A 20,138-nucleotide genomic window follows, 5' to 3' on the forward strand; every position below is an offset into this window, starting at 1 on the left:
CCCCCCCAGTACCTCCTGAGTCCCCCCGTCCCTCCCGGTGTCCCTCGGGTCCGGATGATGGGCGCCGCCATCTTTGAAAATGGCGGGCGCATGCGCAGTGCGCCCGCCCGAATCTGCCGGCTGCAGATTCCATTCTTTCATTTTGATCACTCTCACAGTGATCAAAATGAAAGAAAAAGTAAATAAACCCCCCGATTATCACCCCCATAGGTAGGCAGTACTAATAAAATAAAGAAAATATTTTTATTTTTATTTTTCCATGAGGGTTAGGGTTAGGGTTGAAAAGAGGGTTAGGGTTAGGGTTAGGGTTGAAAAGAGGGTTAGGGTTAGGGTTAAAAAGAGGGTTAGGGTTAGGGTTGAAAAGAGGGTTAGGGTTGAAAAGAGGGTTAGGGTTGGAAAGAGGGTTAGGGTTGGAAAGAGGGTTAGGGTTAGGGTTGGAAAGAGGGTTAGGGTTGGAAAGAGGGTTAGGGTTGGAAAGGGTTAGGGTTGGAAAGAGGGTTAGGGTTGGAAAGAGGGTTAGGGTTGGAATTAGGGTTAGGGTTGGAATTAGGGTTAGGGTTGGAATTAGGGTTAGGGTTGGAATTAGGGTTAGGCTTGTGGTTAGGGTTATGGTTAGGGTTGGGATTAGGGTTCGGGGTCTGTTGGGGTTAGGGTTATGGTTAGGGTTGGAATTAGGGATGTGTTGGGGTTAGGGCTGTGGTTAGGGGTGTGTTGGGGTTAGGGCTGGAGTTAGAATTGAGGGGTTTCCACTGTTTAGGCACATCAGGGGGTCACCAAACGCGACATGGTGCAACCACTGATTCCAGCCAATTTTGCGTTCAAAAAGTTAAACGGTGCTTCCTCCCTTCCAAGCCCCGACGTGTGCCCAAACAGTGGTTTACCCCAACATATGGGGTATCAGCGTACTCAGGAAAAATTGCACAACAACTTTGGGGGTCTAATTTCTCCTGGTACCCTTGGGAAAATAAAAAATTGGGGGCTAAAAAAATATTTTTGTGGAAAATTTTTTTTTTTTAATTTTCACGTCTCTGCGTTATAAACTTCTGTGAAGCACTTGGGGGTCCAAAGTGCTCACCAGGCATCTAGATAAGTTACTTGGGAGGTCTAGTTTCCAAAATGGGGTCACTTGTGGGGGGTTTCTATTGTTTAGGCACATCAGGGGCTCTGCAAACGTAATGACGACCGCAGACCATTCCATCAAAGTCAGCATTTCAAAACGCCACTACTTCCATTCCGAGCCCTTACGTGTGCCCAAACAATAGTTCCCCCCCATATATGGGGCACCAGCGTACTCAGGACAAACTGTACAACAACTTTTGGGGTCCAATTTATCCTGCTACCCTTGTGAAAAAAAAAATTGCTGGCTAAAAATCATTTTTTTTGAGGAAAAGAAAATATTTTTTTATTTTCACGTCTCTGCGTTATAAACTTCTGTGAAGCACTTGGGGGTTCAAGGTGCTCACCACACATCTAGATAAGTTCCTTGGGGGGTCTAGTTTCCAAAATGGGGTCACTTGTGGGGGGGTTCCACAGTTTAGGTACATCAGGGGTTCTGCAAATGTAACATGATGCCCGCAGACCATTCCATCAAAGTCAGCATTTCATAATGTCACTACTTCCCTTCCGAGCCCCGACGTGTACCCAAACAGTGGTCATCCCCCACATATGGGGTATCAGCGTACTCAGGACAAACTGGACAACAACTTTTGGGGTCCAATTTATCCTGCTACCCTTGTGAAAAAAAAAATTGCTAGCTAAAAATCATTTTTTTGAGGAAAAAAAAAAATTTTTTATTTTCACGGCTCTGCGTTATAAACTTCTGTGAAGCACTTGGGGGTTCAAGGTGCTCACCACACATCTAGATAAGTTCCTTGGGGGTCTAGTTTCCAAAATGGGGTCACTTGTGGGGGGGTTCCACAGTTTAGGTACATCAGGGGTTCTGCAAATGTAACATGATGCCCGCAGACCATTCCATCAAAGTCAGCATTTCATAATGTCACTACTTCCCTTCCGAGCCCCGACGTGTACCCAAACAGTGGTCCCCACCCACATATGAGGTATCAGCGTACTCAGGACAAACTGGACAACAACTTTTGGTGCCAATTTATCCTGCTACCCCTGTGAAAAAAAAATTGCTGGCTAAAAATCATTTTTTTTTTGTGGAAAAAAAAATATTTTTTATTTTCACGGCTCTGCGTTATAAACTTCTGTGAAGCGCTTGGGGGTTCAAGGTGCTCACCACACATCTAGATAAGTTCCTTGGGGGGTCTAGTCTCCAAAATGGGGTCACTTGTGGGGGGGTTCCACAGTTTAGGTACATCAGGGGCTCTGCAAATGTAACATGACACCCGCAGACCATTCCATCAAAGTCAGCATTTCAAAATGTCACTACTTCCCTTCCGAGCCCCGACGTGTGCCCAAACAGTGGTTCCCCCCCACATGTGGGGTACCAGCGTACTCAGGACAAACTGGACAACAAATTTTGGGGTCTAATTTATCCTGGTACCCTTGTGAAAATAAAAAATTGCGCACTAAAAAATAATTTTTTGAGGGAAAAAAATTTTTTTTTTATTTTCACGGTTCTGCGTCATTAACTTTTGTGAAGCACTTGAGGGTTCAAGGTGCTCACTACACATCTAGATAAGTTCCTTAGGGGGTCTAGTTTCCAAAATGGGGTCATTTGTGGGGGAGCTCCAATGTTTAGGCACACAGGGGCTCTCCAAACACAACATGGTGTCCGCTAACGATTGGAAGTAATTTGCATTTCAAAAAGTCAAATGGCGCTCCTTCCCTTCTGAGCCCTGCTGTGTGCCCAAACAGTGGTTCCCCCCCACATATGGGGTACCAGCGTACTCAGGACAAACTGGACAACAAGATTTGTGGTCCAATTTCTCCTGTTAGCCTTGTGAAAATTAAAAATAGTGTGCTAAAAATCATTTTTGAGGAAAAAAAAATATTTTTTATTTTCACTGCTCTGTGTTATAAACTTTTGTGAAGCACTTGGGGGGTTCAAAGTTCTCCCTACACATCTAGATAAGTTCCTTAGGGGGTCTAGTTTCCAAAATGGGGTCACTTGTGGGGGAGCTCCAATGTTTAGGTGCACAGGGGCTCTCCAAATGCGACATGGTGTCCGATAATGATTGGAGCTAATTTTCCATTCAAAAAGTCAAATGGTGCTCCTTGCCTTCCGGGCCATGCCGTGCACCCAAACAGTGGTTTATGACCACATATGAGGTATCTGTGCACTCAGGAGAAATTGCTCAACAAATTTTAGGATCCATTTTATCCTGTTGCCCATGTGAAAATGAAAAAACTGAGGCTAAAAGAAAATTTTTGTGAAAAAATTTTTTTTTTTTTTTTTTTTTTACAGATCAATTTGTGAAGTACCTGGGGGTTCAAAGTGATCACTATGCATCTAGATAAGTTCCTTGGGGGGTCTAGTTTCCAAAATGGGGTCACTTGTGCAGGAGCTCCAATGTTTATGCACACAGGGGCTCTCCAAACACGACATGGCAACCGCTAAATATTCCAGCATATTTTCCATTCAAAAAGTCAAATGGCGCTCCTTCCCTTCTGAGCTGTGCCGTGCGCCCAAACAGTGGTTTATGACCACATATGAGGTATCGTTGTACTCAGGAGAAATTGCCCAACAAATTTTAGGATCCATTTTATCCTGTTTCCCATGTGAAAATGAAAAAATTGATGCTAAAAGAAAATTTCTGTTGGAAAAATTAAAATGTCCATTTTTTCTTTCCTTCCACATTGCTTTAGTTCCTGTGAAACACCTGAAGGGTTAATAATCTTCTTGAATGCAGTTTTGAGTAGCTTGAGGGGTGCAGTTTTTAGAATGGTGTAACTTTTGGGTATATTCTGCCATATAGACCCCTCAAAGTGACTTCAAATGTGAGGTGGTCCCTAAAAAAAATGGTTTTGTAAATTTTATTGTAAAAATGAGAAATCGCTGGTCAACTTTTAACCCTTATAACTTCCTAACAAAAAAATATTTTGTTTCCAAAACTGTGCTGATGTAAAGTAGACATATGGGAAATGTTATTTATTAACTATTTTGTGTCACATAACTCTCTGGTTTAACAGAATAAAAATTCAAAATTTGAAAATTGCAAAATTTTCTAAATTTTCACCAAATTTCTGATTTTTTGACAAATAAACGCAAAAATTATCAACCTAAATTTACCACTAACATGAAGCCCAATATGTCACGAAAAAACAATCTCAGAATCGCTAGGATCCGTTGAAGCGTTCCTGAGTTATTACCTCATAAAGGGACACTGGTCAGAATTGCAAAAAATGGCCTGGTCATTAAGGTCAAAATAGGCTTGGTCATGAAGGGGTTAAATTAAGGTGGTTTAAGAAGGATGTTGATTGATGTCTACTAGTGATGAGCGAGTATACTCATTGCTCGGGTCTCCCTGAGCATGCTCGGGTGATCTCCGAGTATTTTGGTGTGTTCGGAGATTTAGTTTTTGTCATCTCAGCTGCATGATTTGCGGCTGCTAGACAGGCTAAATACATGTGGGGATTGCCTGTTTGTTAGGGAATCCCGACATGTATTCAGGCTGTCTAGCAGCCGCAAATCATGCAGCTACGGCGACAGAAACTAAATCTCCGAGCACATACAAATAATCTGAGACTACTTGAGCATGCTCGGGGAAACCTGAGTAACGAGTATACTCGCTCATCACTAATGTCTAGTAACTGCTCTCTTATCTGATGTATTTAAGGTTCCTGTTTTCAGTATATGTGCAATTTTTGCATCTACAGGATAGAAATTAGTTATTTATGGAGAATGATAACCTTGTGTTTAAGTCTTTATGACAGCCTTCTATTTAAATGTTTAAAGTCTCCCTGTAAGCATGAGCACTTTACATTGTTGTTATTATTATTATTATTATTATTATTATTATTATTATTATTATTATTATGTACTATTTTGTAACCTTTGTTATATATCATGGCTCTGTTGCAGGTATAAAAACCCACTTGTATGTATTCTTTAGTACAGTGGTCCCCAACCTTTTTTGCACCAGGGACCGGTTTCAAGCAAGACCATTCTTCCATGGCCCGGCAGGGCGGGGATGGAGGTGTGGCAGGGGCGGGGCTTTGGTCATAAGGGGGCGGGGCTATGGACGCGGTTGTAGTGTAGCAGTGCATACTTATAATTAAATAACATTTATAATGTGACTCAACTCACCATAGGTTTTGAATAAGTGCTCCATCACCCCCTTCTCCCCATCATTGCCTTCACCCCATCACTGCTGTCTCTCCATCATTGCCTTCACCCCATCACTGCCATCTCTTCATCATTGCCTTCACCCCATCACTGCCATCTCTCCATCATTGCCTTCACCCCATCACTCCCCTCTCCCCATCATTGCCTTCTCCCCATCACTGCCATCACCCCATCACTGCCATCTCTCCATCATTGCCTTCACCCCATCACTGCCATCTCTCCATCATTGCCTTCACCCCATCACTCCCCTCTCTCCATCATTGCCTTCACCCCATCACTGCCATCTCTCCATCATTGCCTTCACCCCATCACTCCCCTCTCTCCATCATTGCCTTCACCCCATCACTGCCATCTCTCCATCATTGCCTTCACCCCATCACTGCCATCTCTCTATCATTGCCTTCACCCCATCACTCCCCTCTCTCCATCATTGCCTTCACCCTATCACTGCCATCTCTCCATCACTGCCTTCACCCCATCACTGCCATCTCCCCATCATTGCCTTCACCCCATCACTCCCCTCTCCCCATCATTGCCTTCACCCCATCACTGCCGTCTCTCCATCACTCCCCCCATGGCCTTCATAGAATCATAGAATCATAGAATCGTAGAGTTGGAAGGGACCTCCTGGGCCATCTGGTCCAACCCCCTGCTCAAAGCAGGATTCGCTAAATCATCCCAGTCAGATGTCTGTCCAGCCTCTGTTTGAAGACTTCCATTGAAGGAGAACTCACCACTTCTCGTGGCAGCCTGTTCCACTCATTGATCACTCTAACTGTCAAAAAGTTTTTTCTAATATCTAATCTGTGTCTCCTCCCATTCAGTTTCATCCCATTGCTTCTAGTCTTTCCTTGTGCAAATGAGAATAAAGTTGATCCTTCTACAATGTGACAGCCCTTTAGATATTTGTAGACAGCTATTAAGTCTCCTCTCAGTCTTCTCTTTTGCAAACTAAACATTCCCAAATCCTGCAACCTTTCCTCATAAGACAGGGTTTGCAGACCGGTCACCATTCTGGTCGCTCTTTTCTGAACTTGCTCCAGTTTGTTGATGTCTTTTTTAAAATGTGGTGCCCAAAACTGGACACAATATTCCAGATGAGGTCTGACCAAAGAGGAGTAGAGGGAAATAATGACTTCACGTGATCTAGACTGTATGCTTCTGTTAATACATCCTAGAATTGCATTTGCCTTTTTTGCTGCTGCATCACACTGTTGACTCATATTCAGTCTGTGATCTATTAGTATACCCAAGTCTTTTTCACATGTGCTGTCACTTAGCCCTATTCCTCCCATTCTATATATGCTTTTTTCATTTTTATTGCCCAGATGTAGTACTTTGCATTTCTCCCTGTTAAAAACCATTCTGTTAGTTGCTGCCCACTTCTCCAGTTTATTTAAATCTTTTTGAATCCTCTCTCTCTCTTCTCTAGTATTAGCTATCCCTCCTAGCTTTGTGTCATCAGCAAATTCTCCTCATGTCCCCATCTCCTCCAGGGCCAGGCTACACAAACACAGACCAACACACACACACACACACACACACACACACACAGACATACATGTACACACACATTATACATACACACAGACACCACCTCTCTCCTCTCACCTGCCCGCCGCCCGCGCTTCCTCGCTCTGACACAGCAGCGGCCGCGCTCCTCTCTGTGTCAGTCAGAGACAGGAAGCGCGGGCGGCGGGCAGGAAGCTGGACGCAGTGGACGGGTCCTTGCAGCTCCGCTCCTGCTATTCCCTCTTGCAGGCAGCGGAGCTGCTTGATCGCTCCCTGGCCGCCGCTAAGAACTGCTGCGCGCCGCCCCAGCCCCCGCTACGCCACTGACCGCCACTGGCTCCCCTTGTGTCCGCGGACCGGCAAGGGCACTGCAGCGGCCCGGTGCTGGGCCGCGGACCAGCGGTTGGGGACCCCTGCTTTAGTATATAACCTTGCTGCTATTCATACCCCTTAGGCTACTTTCACATTAGCGTTTTTTAGCGCTGCTCTTTGTGCGCAATAGAAATGCATGCAAAAAACGCATCATGCATTTTGCATGCGTTTGCTTTTTTAGGCGCATGCGTTTTAACCAGTTTCTAGCCATGTTAACTATTAAAACACATGCGATTATAAACGCAGGCGTGCGCATATCCATGCGCACGCCTGTGTTCCCATAGACTGTAATGTGTTATTTTGTCGCATTCCGTGCGCAAGCGTTTTTTGACACAGGTTGGACGGACCAAAAATGCAACAGGTAGCGTCCGGCGCGCCTAGGCGCACACTACAAAAAACCTCATGCGCACAAAAACGCATACGAACATGTGCAAACGCTAGACCATGCGCCCCCATGTTAAACATAGCGGCGCATGTGCATGGACGCGCACGATGCGCTGCGCTAAAAAACGCTAATGTGAAACCAGCTTTAATGAGCTACTACAGCCTCAATTTTTCCTGTATCTATTACTGATTTTTATCTGATACTTTTTTAATCTATACTTTATGTAAATAAAATATATATCATTTTACTTAATTATATTTGTCACTTGTAATTTTTGCCTTTATGCACCCTGTATGGGGTTTGGGGCAAATAATCTTTTGTGGTAGTCTATGGCTAGTACCTAGTAGCACCCCTTTGCCACTGTAAGTACTACTACTGTATTGCATATACAATGGGTGTAATAAGTATTAAACACCTCATAAATTTTCTAAGTAAATATATTTTTACAGGTGATATTGACATGAAATTTTCAGCGGAAGTCGGTATCAACCCATCCAATCCACACAGGCAAAGAAGTCAAACCATAGATGTCCATAAATTAAGTTGTGTATAATAATGAGAAATTACATAGGAAAAAAGTATTAAACACGCTTACTGAAATTTAATTAATACTTTGTATAAAAGACTTTGTTGGTGACGACAGCTCCAAGATGCCTCTTGTATGGAGAAACTATTCGTATGCATTGTTCAGTTGTGATGTTGGCCAATTCTTCCACAAACACTCTTCAAATCCTGAGGGTTTCATGGGCTCCTTCTATGAGCTCTGAGCTTTAGTTCCTTCCGTGCATTTTTTTATTGGATTCATGTCAGGTGATTGTTTGGGCCATTCTAGCAGATTTATTTTTTTTTCTCTGAAACCAGTCAAGTGTTTCCTTGGCTGTTTGGCAGGGATCATTCACTTGCTGAAATATCCTTTTGGCCTCCAAACATGATGTATATTATGGCATCCAGAGATTTCAATTTTGGTCTCATCTGATCAGTCTACATTCTTCCAGAATTTCACAGGCTATGTTTTGTTGAGCACACTTAAAACGCGCTTGCACATGCTTTTTGTTCAACAATGGAGTTTTGTGTGGCGAGTGTGGATTCAAACTTTGGAGGATGAGTGCAATACTTACTGTTTTCTTTGAATCAATTGTACCTGCTGATTCCAGGTATTTCTGTAGCTCTCCACAGTTGGTCCTTGGCTCTTGGACAACTCTTCTGATAATTCTTTTCCCTCCTCTGTCTCTCTGTCTGAAAGCTTGCACTTGGTTGTGGCTGGTTTATGATGAAATGAGGTTCTTTCCACTTCTGGATTATGGCCCCAACAGTGCTCATCGGAACCTCTAGTAGTTTATAAATTCTTCTATAACCAATGGCATTAGTATGTTTTTCAACAATAAAGTTGCAAAGGTTTTGAGACAGCTCACTGGTTTTACTCATCATGCAGTTTTCTTTTGTGGCACCTTGCTAATCAGACACCTTTTTACAGGCCATAAATTGACAGTGGCAGTATTGCTTTCTCATTACTGATAGATTTCAGCTGGTGTCATGACTTTCCATTGCTTTTTGCACCTCTCTTACTTAATGTGTTCAATACTTTTTCACGGTGTTATTTCTCATTATTACACATAATTTCTGCACATTTTTTGTTCAATTTCAGTCCCTGTTCTTATTGGATGGGCTGTTGCCAACATCTGGTGAGAATTTCATGTCAAAGGCACCATTAGAAAATATATTTACTTAAAATTTGGTGACGTGTTTAATGCTTATTTCACCCACTGTGATAGCAGGCTATTACCTGATTAAACAATGACCTCAGAGCTGGAATGATGGTTCTTCTTCATCCTGCGTATGCTATGTTGTGAAACCTTGATTGACCCTTCAGCAAAGGCATCTCCAACCATATTAGTTGCATGACATTGATAAGTTCCTTCATCTTCTTTTGTCAATGGCTTGATCTAAAGAAAACATGATTTGTGTTTGTCACATATAATGCCACAGTATATCACTCATATTATTACAGTGGCATTCATCCAGTTCCTCTGAATATATTTTATTGCTCAGAGCTCACCATAACCCAGCTAGAGCTTTCATGACGTGAGGGACCACCACGAACTTGAACCGCAACGTTAACTCTGTCTCCAGGAAGCTCTTCAAACAGCCTTACTCCTTTTGGCGATTCAGTGACCTCAAAAAAAGGAACATGTAATAAACATCCCATTAGATTCATAAATAATAGCTATCATAGGTTAGCAGAGAAAAAGACGTAGGCTGGTATGGACATAAGATCTCGGTAGGTGGATTACTCTGACTTTAGGGTGAAGCATTAACAATTTCATGTCTGTGCCCGAAAACCACTAATTCTCTACTTTGCCAATCCAAGCTGGCATGTGTTTAGAGTGGTCAGTAGGGATGGGCGAGTCTACTCGCTAGGACTCGTTACTCGGCGAATAGTAAGGGACTCGCTGGACTCGTTACTCGGCGAGTCTCCCAGTGATTACTCGCACAGTAACGAGTCCAATGCAAGTCAATGGCAATCCTAGTTTTGTCAGAGTTTTTTTTTCTCACTCGCTAGACTCGCTATATCACATCGCTGTCAACAGCAAGTCTGAGCGAGTCTGAGCGAGTCTACGATTCCGAGTCCTGTATACTGGATTCGGGACTCGCTTATACAGAATCTGTTATGTTCCTACAAGTTTCCAAGACAGCCTATGTCAACACACAGCGATTGTGAGCGAGTCTGAGCGAGTCTACGAATCCCGAGTCCTGTATACTGGATTCGGGACTCGCAAATATAGAATCTGTTATGTTCCTTTGTAATTTGTAAATCGCACATTACTCGCTAAGACTCGCTTCCCCATTCATTAACATTGGACTCGCTAGACTCGCAACGAGTAGCGAGTCCCGGGCTCGGACTCGCTAGAGTCAAGCGATTCCGAGTAATTTAGGACTCGCCCATCACTAGTGGTCAGACAAAACTCACAAATCCAAACAAGAGGCCAACAGCTATCTTATGTCTATGGTCACTTTAAGAACCCAATCACTAATAAAAGTGGCAACAATTTTTTCTTTACAAATTATATTTTATTAATCCAATTAAAAAATGTAAGCTATATTCCACCATAGTAGAATGTTGTATTCATAACTATACAGCACCTGTTGCTGGATCAGTGATATGGCCACTTTAAGGTCATATTGAAATGAGGCAGAAATCTTGCAAATTTTCTGTGCAAATTCAAGTCCACAGAGGTTTATATTACAATATATATTTTTGTTATTTCAGTTTTTTGGATTGGATATCTATTAGAGATGAGAAAACTTTTCAAGGTACTATTCAGTTTGATTCACCAAACGTTTAGGCCTGTTTCACACATCAGTTTTTTTGTGTCAGTTAAAATCCACCAAAATGGCGGAAAGCGGATCCGCTGTTAACTGAGGTGAATGGATGCTATCGGACCATTTTTTTGACGGATCCGCCGAATGAAGAATTTTAAAGGAACCGCTGCCCGAGAGAGAGAGAGAGACCGCCAGAAATGATTTCAGGGTTAAATTTCCGCCTGACTTCATTCCTCTGGGCATGCGCACTATAAAAATGTGGATCCAACAGCACAAAAAACGTCACATGGTCCGTCCAGGCATCTCGGCGTGCGCAAAAAAATTGACGGATCCGCAGAAAAACGGATCCAACGGATGGCCATCCGTCAAGATCCGCCGGTAAATGGCGGATCAGTTTTTTTGCAAAAATGGCGGATTTTGACTGATGGTCAAAAACGGAAGTGTGAAACAGGCCTTAGACGTTCACTGAACATGTTGCCGAACAGTTCGACGAATGTACCCAAACCCCATTAAATTTAATGGAATGCCAATTCAAATGTATTCACAACACCTTAAAAAGTAACAAAAAGCTTCCCAGCCAGCTAATATTAGGGGAAGACACCATGAAAAGTGGCATTAATTGACCCACAGTAGAAATTTGCAAATGGCACAGCAGCAGTCAGCCATGGGCCATGCATGAGGTAAAGGAGCTGGGCCAGCATTTACAGCTTTGAATTGAAGTTTCAATGAGGACCTGGTGGTTAAGGGAACTGTGTAATACTTCTTAGCTGGGAGCCCTGATACCTCATGCAACACCTCCATTTTTTTTTTTCAGGCACACTGAGACAGCACAAACGTCAGTTTCATACAGTAATATTGGTAGAAAAATGTAAGGAAAGTAACACAGGTAGTTGACTGAAAGTAAGTCCAGGCCTGCCTGTCTGGAAACCATACTTACACAGGCAACCCACCAAATGGAGACCCAAATTCAAGTCTCCACATTTAAAAAAAAATTATTGCCACACACCACTAAAGATGCATCAATTAATTAGAAATATTATAATAGGCCTCAGACACACTTTCCACTACAGGCAGTCACCCAGATGGAGACCCAACTTTGAGTCTCTACATTTAAAAAAATTGCTTGTAACATCAGCAACAGTAGCCACAGCAGAGACAGAAGCCACGATAAAGGTGTCACAGACTGCAATGACGCAAGATCAATGCATGACACTAAACACTAAAAACCACACCATCGTCTCCTCTGCCCAGTCTGTGACTGGGGAAAAAAAGTCATTAGTGATCCATGACTTGTTCATTTTGATGAAAGTTAGGCAGCCTACACTTTCAGGAGACAGCCTGATGCGCTTATCCGTCAGAACATGACCAGCAGCGCTGAAGACACATTCTGGGAGAAAAAAACAAAACAGGCAGAGATGCTTACTTGTATAGACAGGGCTCAATACAAATGCACCCTGTTAGTGCATTTGTATTGAGGCCTGTCTATACAAGTTAGCATCTCTGCCTGTTTTGTTTTTTTCTCAAATATTGGAGGATTCTTTCCTCTTTTTGTGGTTTTCATGTTAGAGTAGGACTGGCAAGTGTAAGGAACTTTGACGCAGTTTGCCAGCTTACGTATTATGGCCATAATATTAACCAATACCTTACATATATTGATATGCTTTTGTGCACTTTTTATCTTTTCAGGGTGCAGTTGGGCCCAAATGGTTCTGTAAACTGTGGCCTCTGTTCACACGGGATGCATTATAGTTAGCACTGGGGAGCCCCCCTATATGGTGTTACTAAGAGGTTGTGAACCATATGCTCTGCATTCCCTGTGTGAACACTGCCACATACGGATTATTTTTATGCACTGGTGTACCACACGGCCAATCCCTGATTGTAGGCTGGCTGTTTCATTAGGTATTATTGCACCTGTGCAGCTGCCATTTTACTTGGGTCCGCTGCACCCTGTTAGTGCATTTGTATTGAGGCCTGTCTATACAAGTTAGCATCTCTGCCTGTTTTGTTTTTTTCTCAAATATTGGAGGATTCTTTACTCTTTCTGTGGTTTTCATGCTAGAGTAGGACTGGCAAGTATAAGGAACTTTGACATTCTGGGAGAATGCTGGCTGCTTGGCATGACAAAACCTCCAAGGCGTGATAGGCGAGCTCAGGCTACTCTTCCATTTTTGAAGACAAAAATATAAAGGGGTCCTAACCCCCCCGATGGCATTGATGTTGAACGTCCGATACTCCTGCACCATCCTCTCCAGTCGTTGACAACATGTCTGACTTGTAATTTGTTCTGCTGGTGCACAGACTGGTCTAAAAAATGTGTGAAACGACAGAAATTGGTTATGCCACTTTCACTGCTGCTCAGGGCATTACTGCTCTCACTGCTGTATGGGACCCAGCAGGCAAAAGTAAAGATGGGGGCCCAGACCTACCCCGGGCCCCCTTGTTATTCTTCTGAATACTGGGCGCCAGGGCATTGTGCGCCGGGAGGTTTCTTGGAGCTCAAAGCCTTCAAAACTGAATATGCAGCTCCAAGGGAGTCTCTCCGCCTCTTCTATGATGCACTAGTGACAGTGCATATGTAATGACGTCATTGCGCATACACAGGCATGTACGTCTGCCACTAGCAAGGACAGCAGAAGAGGAGTGGCAGACGAAAGTATGAGAGGTAAGTATGAGAAAACTTTTTTTTTAATAAGATAAATTACATGAGCTTGGGAAAGGGTGTGAAATGGGAGACAGTGAATGATAAATTGAGGGTGTAAGACAGGGACAGTAAATGATGAATTGAGGGTGTGAGGCAGGGACAGTAAAGGATGAATTGAGGGTGGGTGATGGGGGACAGTGAATGTTGAACTGAATTTGGGAGTGGGGGGAACAAATGATGAGTTGAGGGTGGGGTACAGCAAATGGTAATGAATTGAGGGTGGCGGACAGCATACAATGATGAATTAAGGGTGGGGAGAGCAAATGAGGAACTGAGGGTGGGGGAGAGCAAATTATGAATTGAAGGTGGGGGAGAACAAATGATGAATTAAAAGTGGGGAAGAGTAAATGATGAACTGAGGGTGGGGTAAAGTAAATCATAATGAATTGAGGGTGATGCGAGCAAATGATGATGAATTGAGACTGTGGGACTGGACGCACAGCAAATGATAATAAATTGAGGGTGGGGTACAGCAAATGATAAATTGAGGATGGGAGAAAGTAAATTATGAATTGAGTGTGGAGGAGAGCAAATGATGATGAGCTGAGGGTGGGGGTGGGAGAAAGAGAGGACATGATAATGAATTGGTGTGGAGGGGGGCATGTAAATATAATGAATGGAAGAATGGGAGGAACAGAATGGGGAGGCATTCAAAATGCAGGAGTGTGATTGGTAATGAATTGGGGGAAATAGTAGAGGTTCTAATTAATTAAAGCATTTATTGGGGAAAATGGCTATTTATAGTGGGAGCACATTGGTGGATTACAATTTATATTTAGAAGGGTGGGTTGCATAATAACTAATTGTATATTAAATTGTGGGGGCATGTCTGTATTCAGCCACTTAGTGTAGAAGGTGGGCCGTGTGATCTGAAAGCTGTGCTCTAGATAACTGTTATTTTATGCAGAAATGAGTCTTGGCTGGAAGAAGTGATGGCGGTCTGCACTGGATGAAGAATAGCGATGATGAGGGACTTCAACAGGAGATATCACCGGTGGGTCAGTTTGTTACCAGTACACTTACACTATACACTGTATACTACATACAGAGTGTTAGAGCTGGTGGAACGCACCAAATTATAAAGTAGTAGTAGGTGCGTTCGTGGCCCGGGGTCCACCGTGCAGAGGTGGTACACTGCTGCTAGAAAATGGTGGAAGAATAGAGCAGCGTAAAAACAGTCACATGTGGGTTACGTCACCCAATGTGAACAGGAGTGGACTCTGTTAATTCACAGAGCCACGCAGCCACTGAACGTGGATGCCGGAGCCTGTTTAACTCACAGAGCCCGGCCAAAGAGCGCACAGCAAGCGGCCACAGAACTCTATACGAAGGACACGGGGCTAGAGTCCTTCTAGGCCCACTGAGCATGCAGCGTCGCTGCCACGAGCGCCGCTATAGATGCTGGCTATGGAGTGTGGAGCACGGGCACTGAGGCGTGCCGAGTCACTGATGATGACTAGTGCCTGACTCAGACTCTGACCTACCTACGCCTAAGCCTGGGTGCTAGCAGGCTAGGCTGCACAACATGTGCGTACCAAAGGTAGGGGTTTCATATTGAGTCAGTCACCAGAGACATTCATACGTGCATACATCACTCACTCCTTATAGTCTGAAAATACAGTCTATCCTAGCGCATGGCCGAGCGGCCATGCGAACCTTTTATAGCTGCGAGCGTCCGGGACCTTCCTGGCTTCTCGGATGGGCCAATCTGAACACGAGCAGGACCTGAGCACGTGACCTTCGATCTCCAATGGGAGATCACTCCACGGGCATGCTCAGTGGTCCGGCATGAGGACTTAGTCCCTGGAGAATCTCGCTGCTGAGCAGCATGCATTGCCATAGCTGTGCCAGAGGTGGCAGCAGCAAGCAAACCCATGGAGCTGATCTGGGGAGAGCGCCGGGAACGACGAGTTTGCTGAGCAACCTCCTCTGCGGCTGGAGAGGAATGGGAGACCACCAGAAGTAAGGCTCGGGATTCCCGCTGTGCAGCGACAGGAACCCGACGCCTAACACAGAGCTCCTGTTTATAATGTCACTGGTGATCTTTGTGTTGCATGTAGACTGTATACATAGTTACCGAGTATAATGTCACTGGTGATCCCTGCATTATCTGTACACTATATACAGAGCTCCTGTATATAATGTCACTGGTAATCACTATATTACCTGTACATTGACACTATATAGAGAGCTCCTGTGTATAATGGCACTTATGAAAATATTAGTATTGTGTTTTCTTTTTTATTAATGATCAGTATTGTAGTATTCAGTCACCATGTGGTGGTAATATGTGGTCTAGTCATGGTGTGATGGTATTTGTTCCTTGTGTGTGGTATCTTTCGGTCACCATGAGGTGGTAATTTGCGGTCCGGCCATGGTGTGACGGTATTCCCTTAAATAAAAATAAATATAATATACCTAAATAGAGTATTTGATATTTTAAGAAATGTTTAATAGGTTAGGGGCCTGGCCAAAAGGGTCTACCTAGTCGTGGTGGCAGCTTAAAAATATTTTGGCCAAATCAAAAGCTGCTGGGTATGTTCAGTGGGGAAAATAAGTATTTGATACACTGCCAATTTTACAAGTTTTCCTACATACAAAGAATGGAGAGGTCTGTAATATTTATCGTAGATACACTTCAATTGTGAGTGACAGAATCTAATAATAAAAACCAGTAAATCACATTGTATGAATTTTAAATAATTAAATTGCATGAAATAAGTATTTGATCACCTACCAACCAGCAAGAATCCTGGCTCTCACACACATGTTAGTTTATCTTTAAGAAGCCCTCCCATCCTGCACTCATTACCTGTATTAATTGCACCTGTTTGAACTTGTTACCTGTATAAAAGACACCTGTCTACACACTTACTTAATCAAACTCCAACCTCTCCCCCATTGCCAAGACCAAAGAGCTGTCTAAGGACACCAGGGACAAAATTGTAGTCCTGCACAAGGCTGGGACGGGCTTCAGGACAATAGGCAAGGAGCTTGGTGAGAAGGCAACAACAGTTGGTGCAATTATTACAAAATGCAAGAAACACAAAATGACTGTCCATCTTCCTTGGTCTGGGGCTCCATGCAAGATCTCACCTCGCAAGGTAAGGATTATTCTGAGAAAGCTCTGGAATCAGCCAAGAACCACACAGGATGACCTGGTGAATGATCTGAAGAGAGCTGAGACCACAGTCTCAAATATTATTGCTAGTAACAGACTATGCCGCCACGGTTAAAATCCTGCATGGCGTGCAAGGTCTCCTTGCTCACACCAGCACATGTCCAGTCCCATTTAAAGTTTAACAACAACCATCTGGATTATCCAGAGGAGGCATGGGAGAAGGTCATGTGGTCAGATGAGATCAAAATAGAACTTTTTGGTATCAACTCCATTCACTGTATTTGGAGGAAGAAGATGGATGAGTACAACTCCAAGAACACTGTCCCAACCGTGAAGCATGGTGGGGAAACATCATACTTTGGGGTTGCTTTTATGCAAAGGGGACAGAACAACTGCAAAAATCTTTGGAAACCTGAAATATCTGAAGAAGATCTCTATGGAGGATTGGACCTAAATCCCTGCTGCAGTGTCTGCAAACTTGGTCAAGAACTACAGGAAACGTCTGACATCTGTAATTGTAAACAAAGTTTTCTGTACCAAATACTAAGTTCTGTTTTTCTATTGTATCAAATATTTATTTCATGCAATAAAATGCAAATTAATTATGTAAAAATCATACAAAATTGTAAAATGTTATCAATCTCCTTTTTTACCTTTCTCCAGGAGATGCTGGGAGTCGGAACTGCCTTGACTTCACAAGACAAATAAACCTGAGCTCCGGTTACGTTGTGAATCTTTTTAGGTGCAACTGTAATCACAGGAGCTAAAAGGAAGAGACATAAAATTATTAAGAGGGCACATAATGTTACATAGACTGAATTTCAGTCTTATTTTACAGATGTAGATTCTCAAAATCTGTGTAAAAAGAAAGGAAAAAGTGTCTCTGCAATCAGCAAAGATGAAGGAGGGCTAGAATGGGAGATCAGTAGTGACAAGCGGCATCTATTGCTGTTCGCCAAGTGTTAGTCATGATCTTCACACAGCAGAAGTAATCTGTTCTTGTGTTATTATGGCAGCTGAAATCCCTCTATGTTTTAAGCTGTTGGTAACCTCTATATTCAGCTCCACAGCTGTGTATATGCAGTGAGAAAGCAAAATATGAATTCTTCACCCTGTAAATATAATACTAAATCATGGCTCATGGGAAGTGGATGTTATGGTTTTCCAAGCAGAACAGCTTTATTAACCCCTTAATGTCCAATGACGGACACAGTCCGTCATCAGACATTTCCCCGCATCAAAGCCGGGACATGTCAGCTGTTATGAACAGCTGACATGTGCCCGCAATAGGCGCGAGCGGAATCGCCGTCCGCCCGCCCCTATTAACTAGTTAAATGCCGCTGTCAAAGCTGACAGCGGGCATTTAAATAGCATTTCCGGCCGCCGGGCCGGAAATGACCTCATCACCGACCCCCGTCACGTGATCGGGGGACGGCGTCATGTTGCCTGGACAACCAGAGGTCTCTATGAGACCTCTATGGTTGTTCCAGGCATATGGCTTTCAGCGTCACCCGGTGGTCGGCACTGAAAGCACAGCAGTAAATCTGCTACATATGGGCGATCTGCTCATCGCCCATATGTAGCAAAGCCGATCGGGTTGTGCAAGCGTCTAGCCTCCTATGGAGGCTATTGAAGCATGCCAAAAGTAAAAAAAAAAAATGTTTAAAAATAAAAAAAAATTAAAAAAACCCAAAAGTTTAAATCACCCCCCTTTCGCCCCAATCAAAATAAAACAGTAAAAAAAAAATCCCACATACACATATTAGGTATCGCCGCGTTCAGAATCGCCCGATCTATCAATAAAAAAAAGCATTAGCCCGATCGCTAAACGGCATAGCGAGAAAAAAATTCAAAACGCCAGAATTACGTTTTTTTGGTCACCAAGACATTGCATTAAAATGAAATAACAGGTGATCAAAAGAACGTATCTGCACAAAAGTGGTATCATTAAAAACGTCAATCTGGCACGGAAAAAATAAGCCCTCACCCGACCCCAGATCTTGAAAAATGGAGACGCTACGGGTCTCGGAAAATTGCGCAAATTTTTTTTTTTTTTTTTTAGCAAACTTCGGAATTTTTTTTCACCACTTAGATAAAAGAGGACATAGACATGTTTGGTGTCTATGAACTCGTAATGACCTGGAGAATCATAATGGCAGGTCAGATTTAGCATCTAGTGAACCTAACAAAAAAGCCAAGCAAAAAACAAGTGTGGGATTGCACTTTTTTTGCAATTTCACCGCACTTGGAATTTTTTTCCCGTTTTCGAGTACTCGATATGGTAAAACCAATGATGTCATTTAAAAGTACAACTCGTCCCACAAAAAATAAGCCTTCACATGGCCATATAAACAGAAAAATAAAAAAGTTATGGCTCTGGAAAGAAGGGGAGGGAAAAATGAAAATGTAAAACCAAAAATACCCCTGGTCGTTAAGGGGTTAAATGTCATCTGTCCTCCAATTTCACAATGCAATCTGTACACATTATCAAATAAGCATCTCACACCTCTCTTACACTGGACTTCGAAAAATCCATTTTACAATGGCTGTTTATCTCTGAAATTAAGTAAATTCAGATAAATCCACAAATATTGCTAAGGGATAAACCTCTTTACAGCTACTGATCAGCTGCTCTTGGTGCTGGCGGCGGCAGGATGTGCTCAGTTGAGGAGCTCTATAAATTGTATAGTGGCCGCAATGAGGTACTGCAGATTCACCCCATTCAAAAGAGTATGTGTGGATGTGCAGTACCCAACCTTGACCACTATAGAGGTCTCGACGCTGTGTAGTTCTGCTCCTCAACAGAGCAGATCCAGCCACTGCCAGCACCAAGAATAATCAATCTATGCCAGGTATCGCACCCCCACCGATCTGATAGTTATGACTTACAGCAAAATGCCAAACTTATATTGATTTGCTTCTTTAAAGAGCATTGTCGTTTTAATTTTTTCCCCATAAATCAATAGCACACCTAAACATATGAAAGCAATATAGAATCATAGAATCGTAGAGTTGGAAGGGACCTCCTGGGCCATCTGGTCCAACCCCCTGCTCAAAGCAGGATTCGCTAAATCATCCCAGTCAGATGTCTGTCCAGCCTCTGTTTGAAGACTTCCATTGAAGGAGAACTCACCACTTCTCGTGGCAGCCTGTTCCAGTCATTGATCACTCTAACTGTCAAAAAGTTTTTTCTAATATCTAATGTGTCTCCTCCCATTCAGTTTCATCCCATTGCTTCTAGTCTGTCCTTGTGTAAATGAGAATAAAGATGATCCTTCTACAATGTGACAGCCCTTGAGATATTTGTAGACAGCTATTAAGTCTCCTCTCAGTCTTCTCTTTTGCAAGCTAAACATTCCCAAATACTGCAACCTTTCCTCATAAGACAGGGTTTGCAGACCGGTCACCATTCTGGTCGCTCTTTTCTGAACTTGCTCCAGTTTGTTGATGTCTTTTTTAAAATGTGGCGCCC

General features: G+C 43.1%; 1 protein-coding gene across 3 annotated transcripts in view; it reads right to left on the minus strand.

Annotated features, from left to right (window-relative positions):
• Window positions 1-20,138, minus strand: part of IGFBPL1 (insulin like growth factor binding protein like 1) — a 93,493-nt gene that overhangs the window by 12,453 nt on the left and 60,902 nt on the right. For 2 of the 3 annotated variants that reach the window (XM_073549746.1, XM_073549749.1), the window contains 3 exons: window positions 17,320-17,429; window positions 9,577-9,693; window positions 9,304-9,463 (listed from right to left, as the gene is read on the minus strand). In XM_073549746.1, the coding sequence (XP_073405847.1) occupies window positions 9,308-9,463; window positions 9,577-9,693; window positions 17,320-17,429 (383 nt within the window). In that variant the 3' untranslated portion in view covers window positions 9,304-9,307. The remainder of the gene's footprint in view (window positions 1-9,303; window positions 9,464-9,576; window positions 9,694-17,319; window positions 17,430-20,138) is intronic. The other variant, XM_073549748.1, reaches the window with a different exon arrangement.

This window comes from Dendrobates tinctorius, unplaced genomic scaffold (assembly GCF_039654945.1).
Source record: "Dendrobates tinctorius isolate UK_male_01 unplaced genomic scaffold, ASM3965494v1 ptg000160l, whole genome shotgun sequence".
Taxonomy (NCBI): domain Eukaryota; kingdom Metazoa; phylum Chordata; class Amphibia; order Anura; family Dendrobatidae; genus Dendrobates; species Dendrobates tinctorius.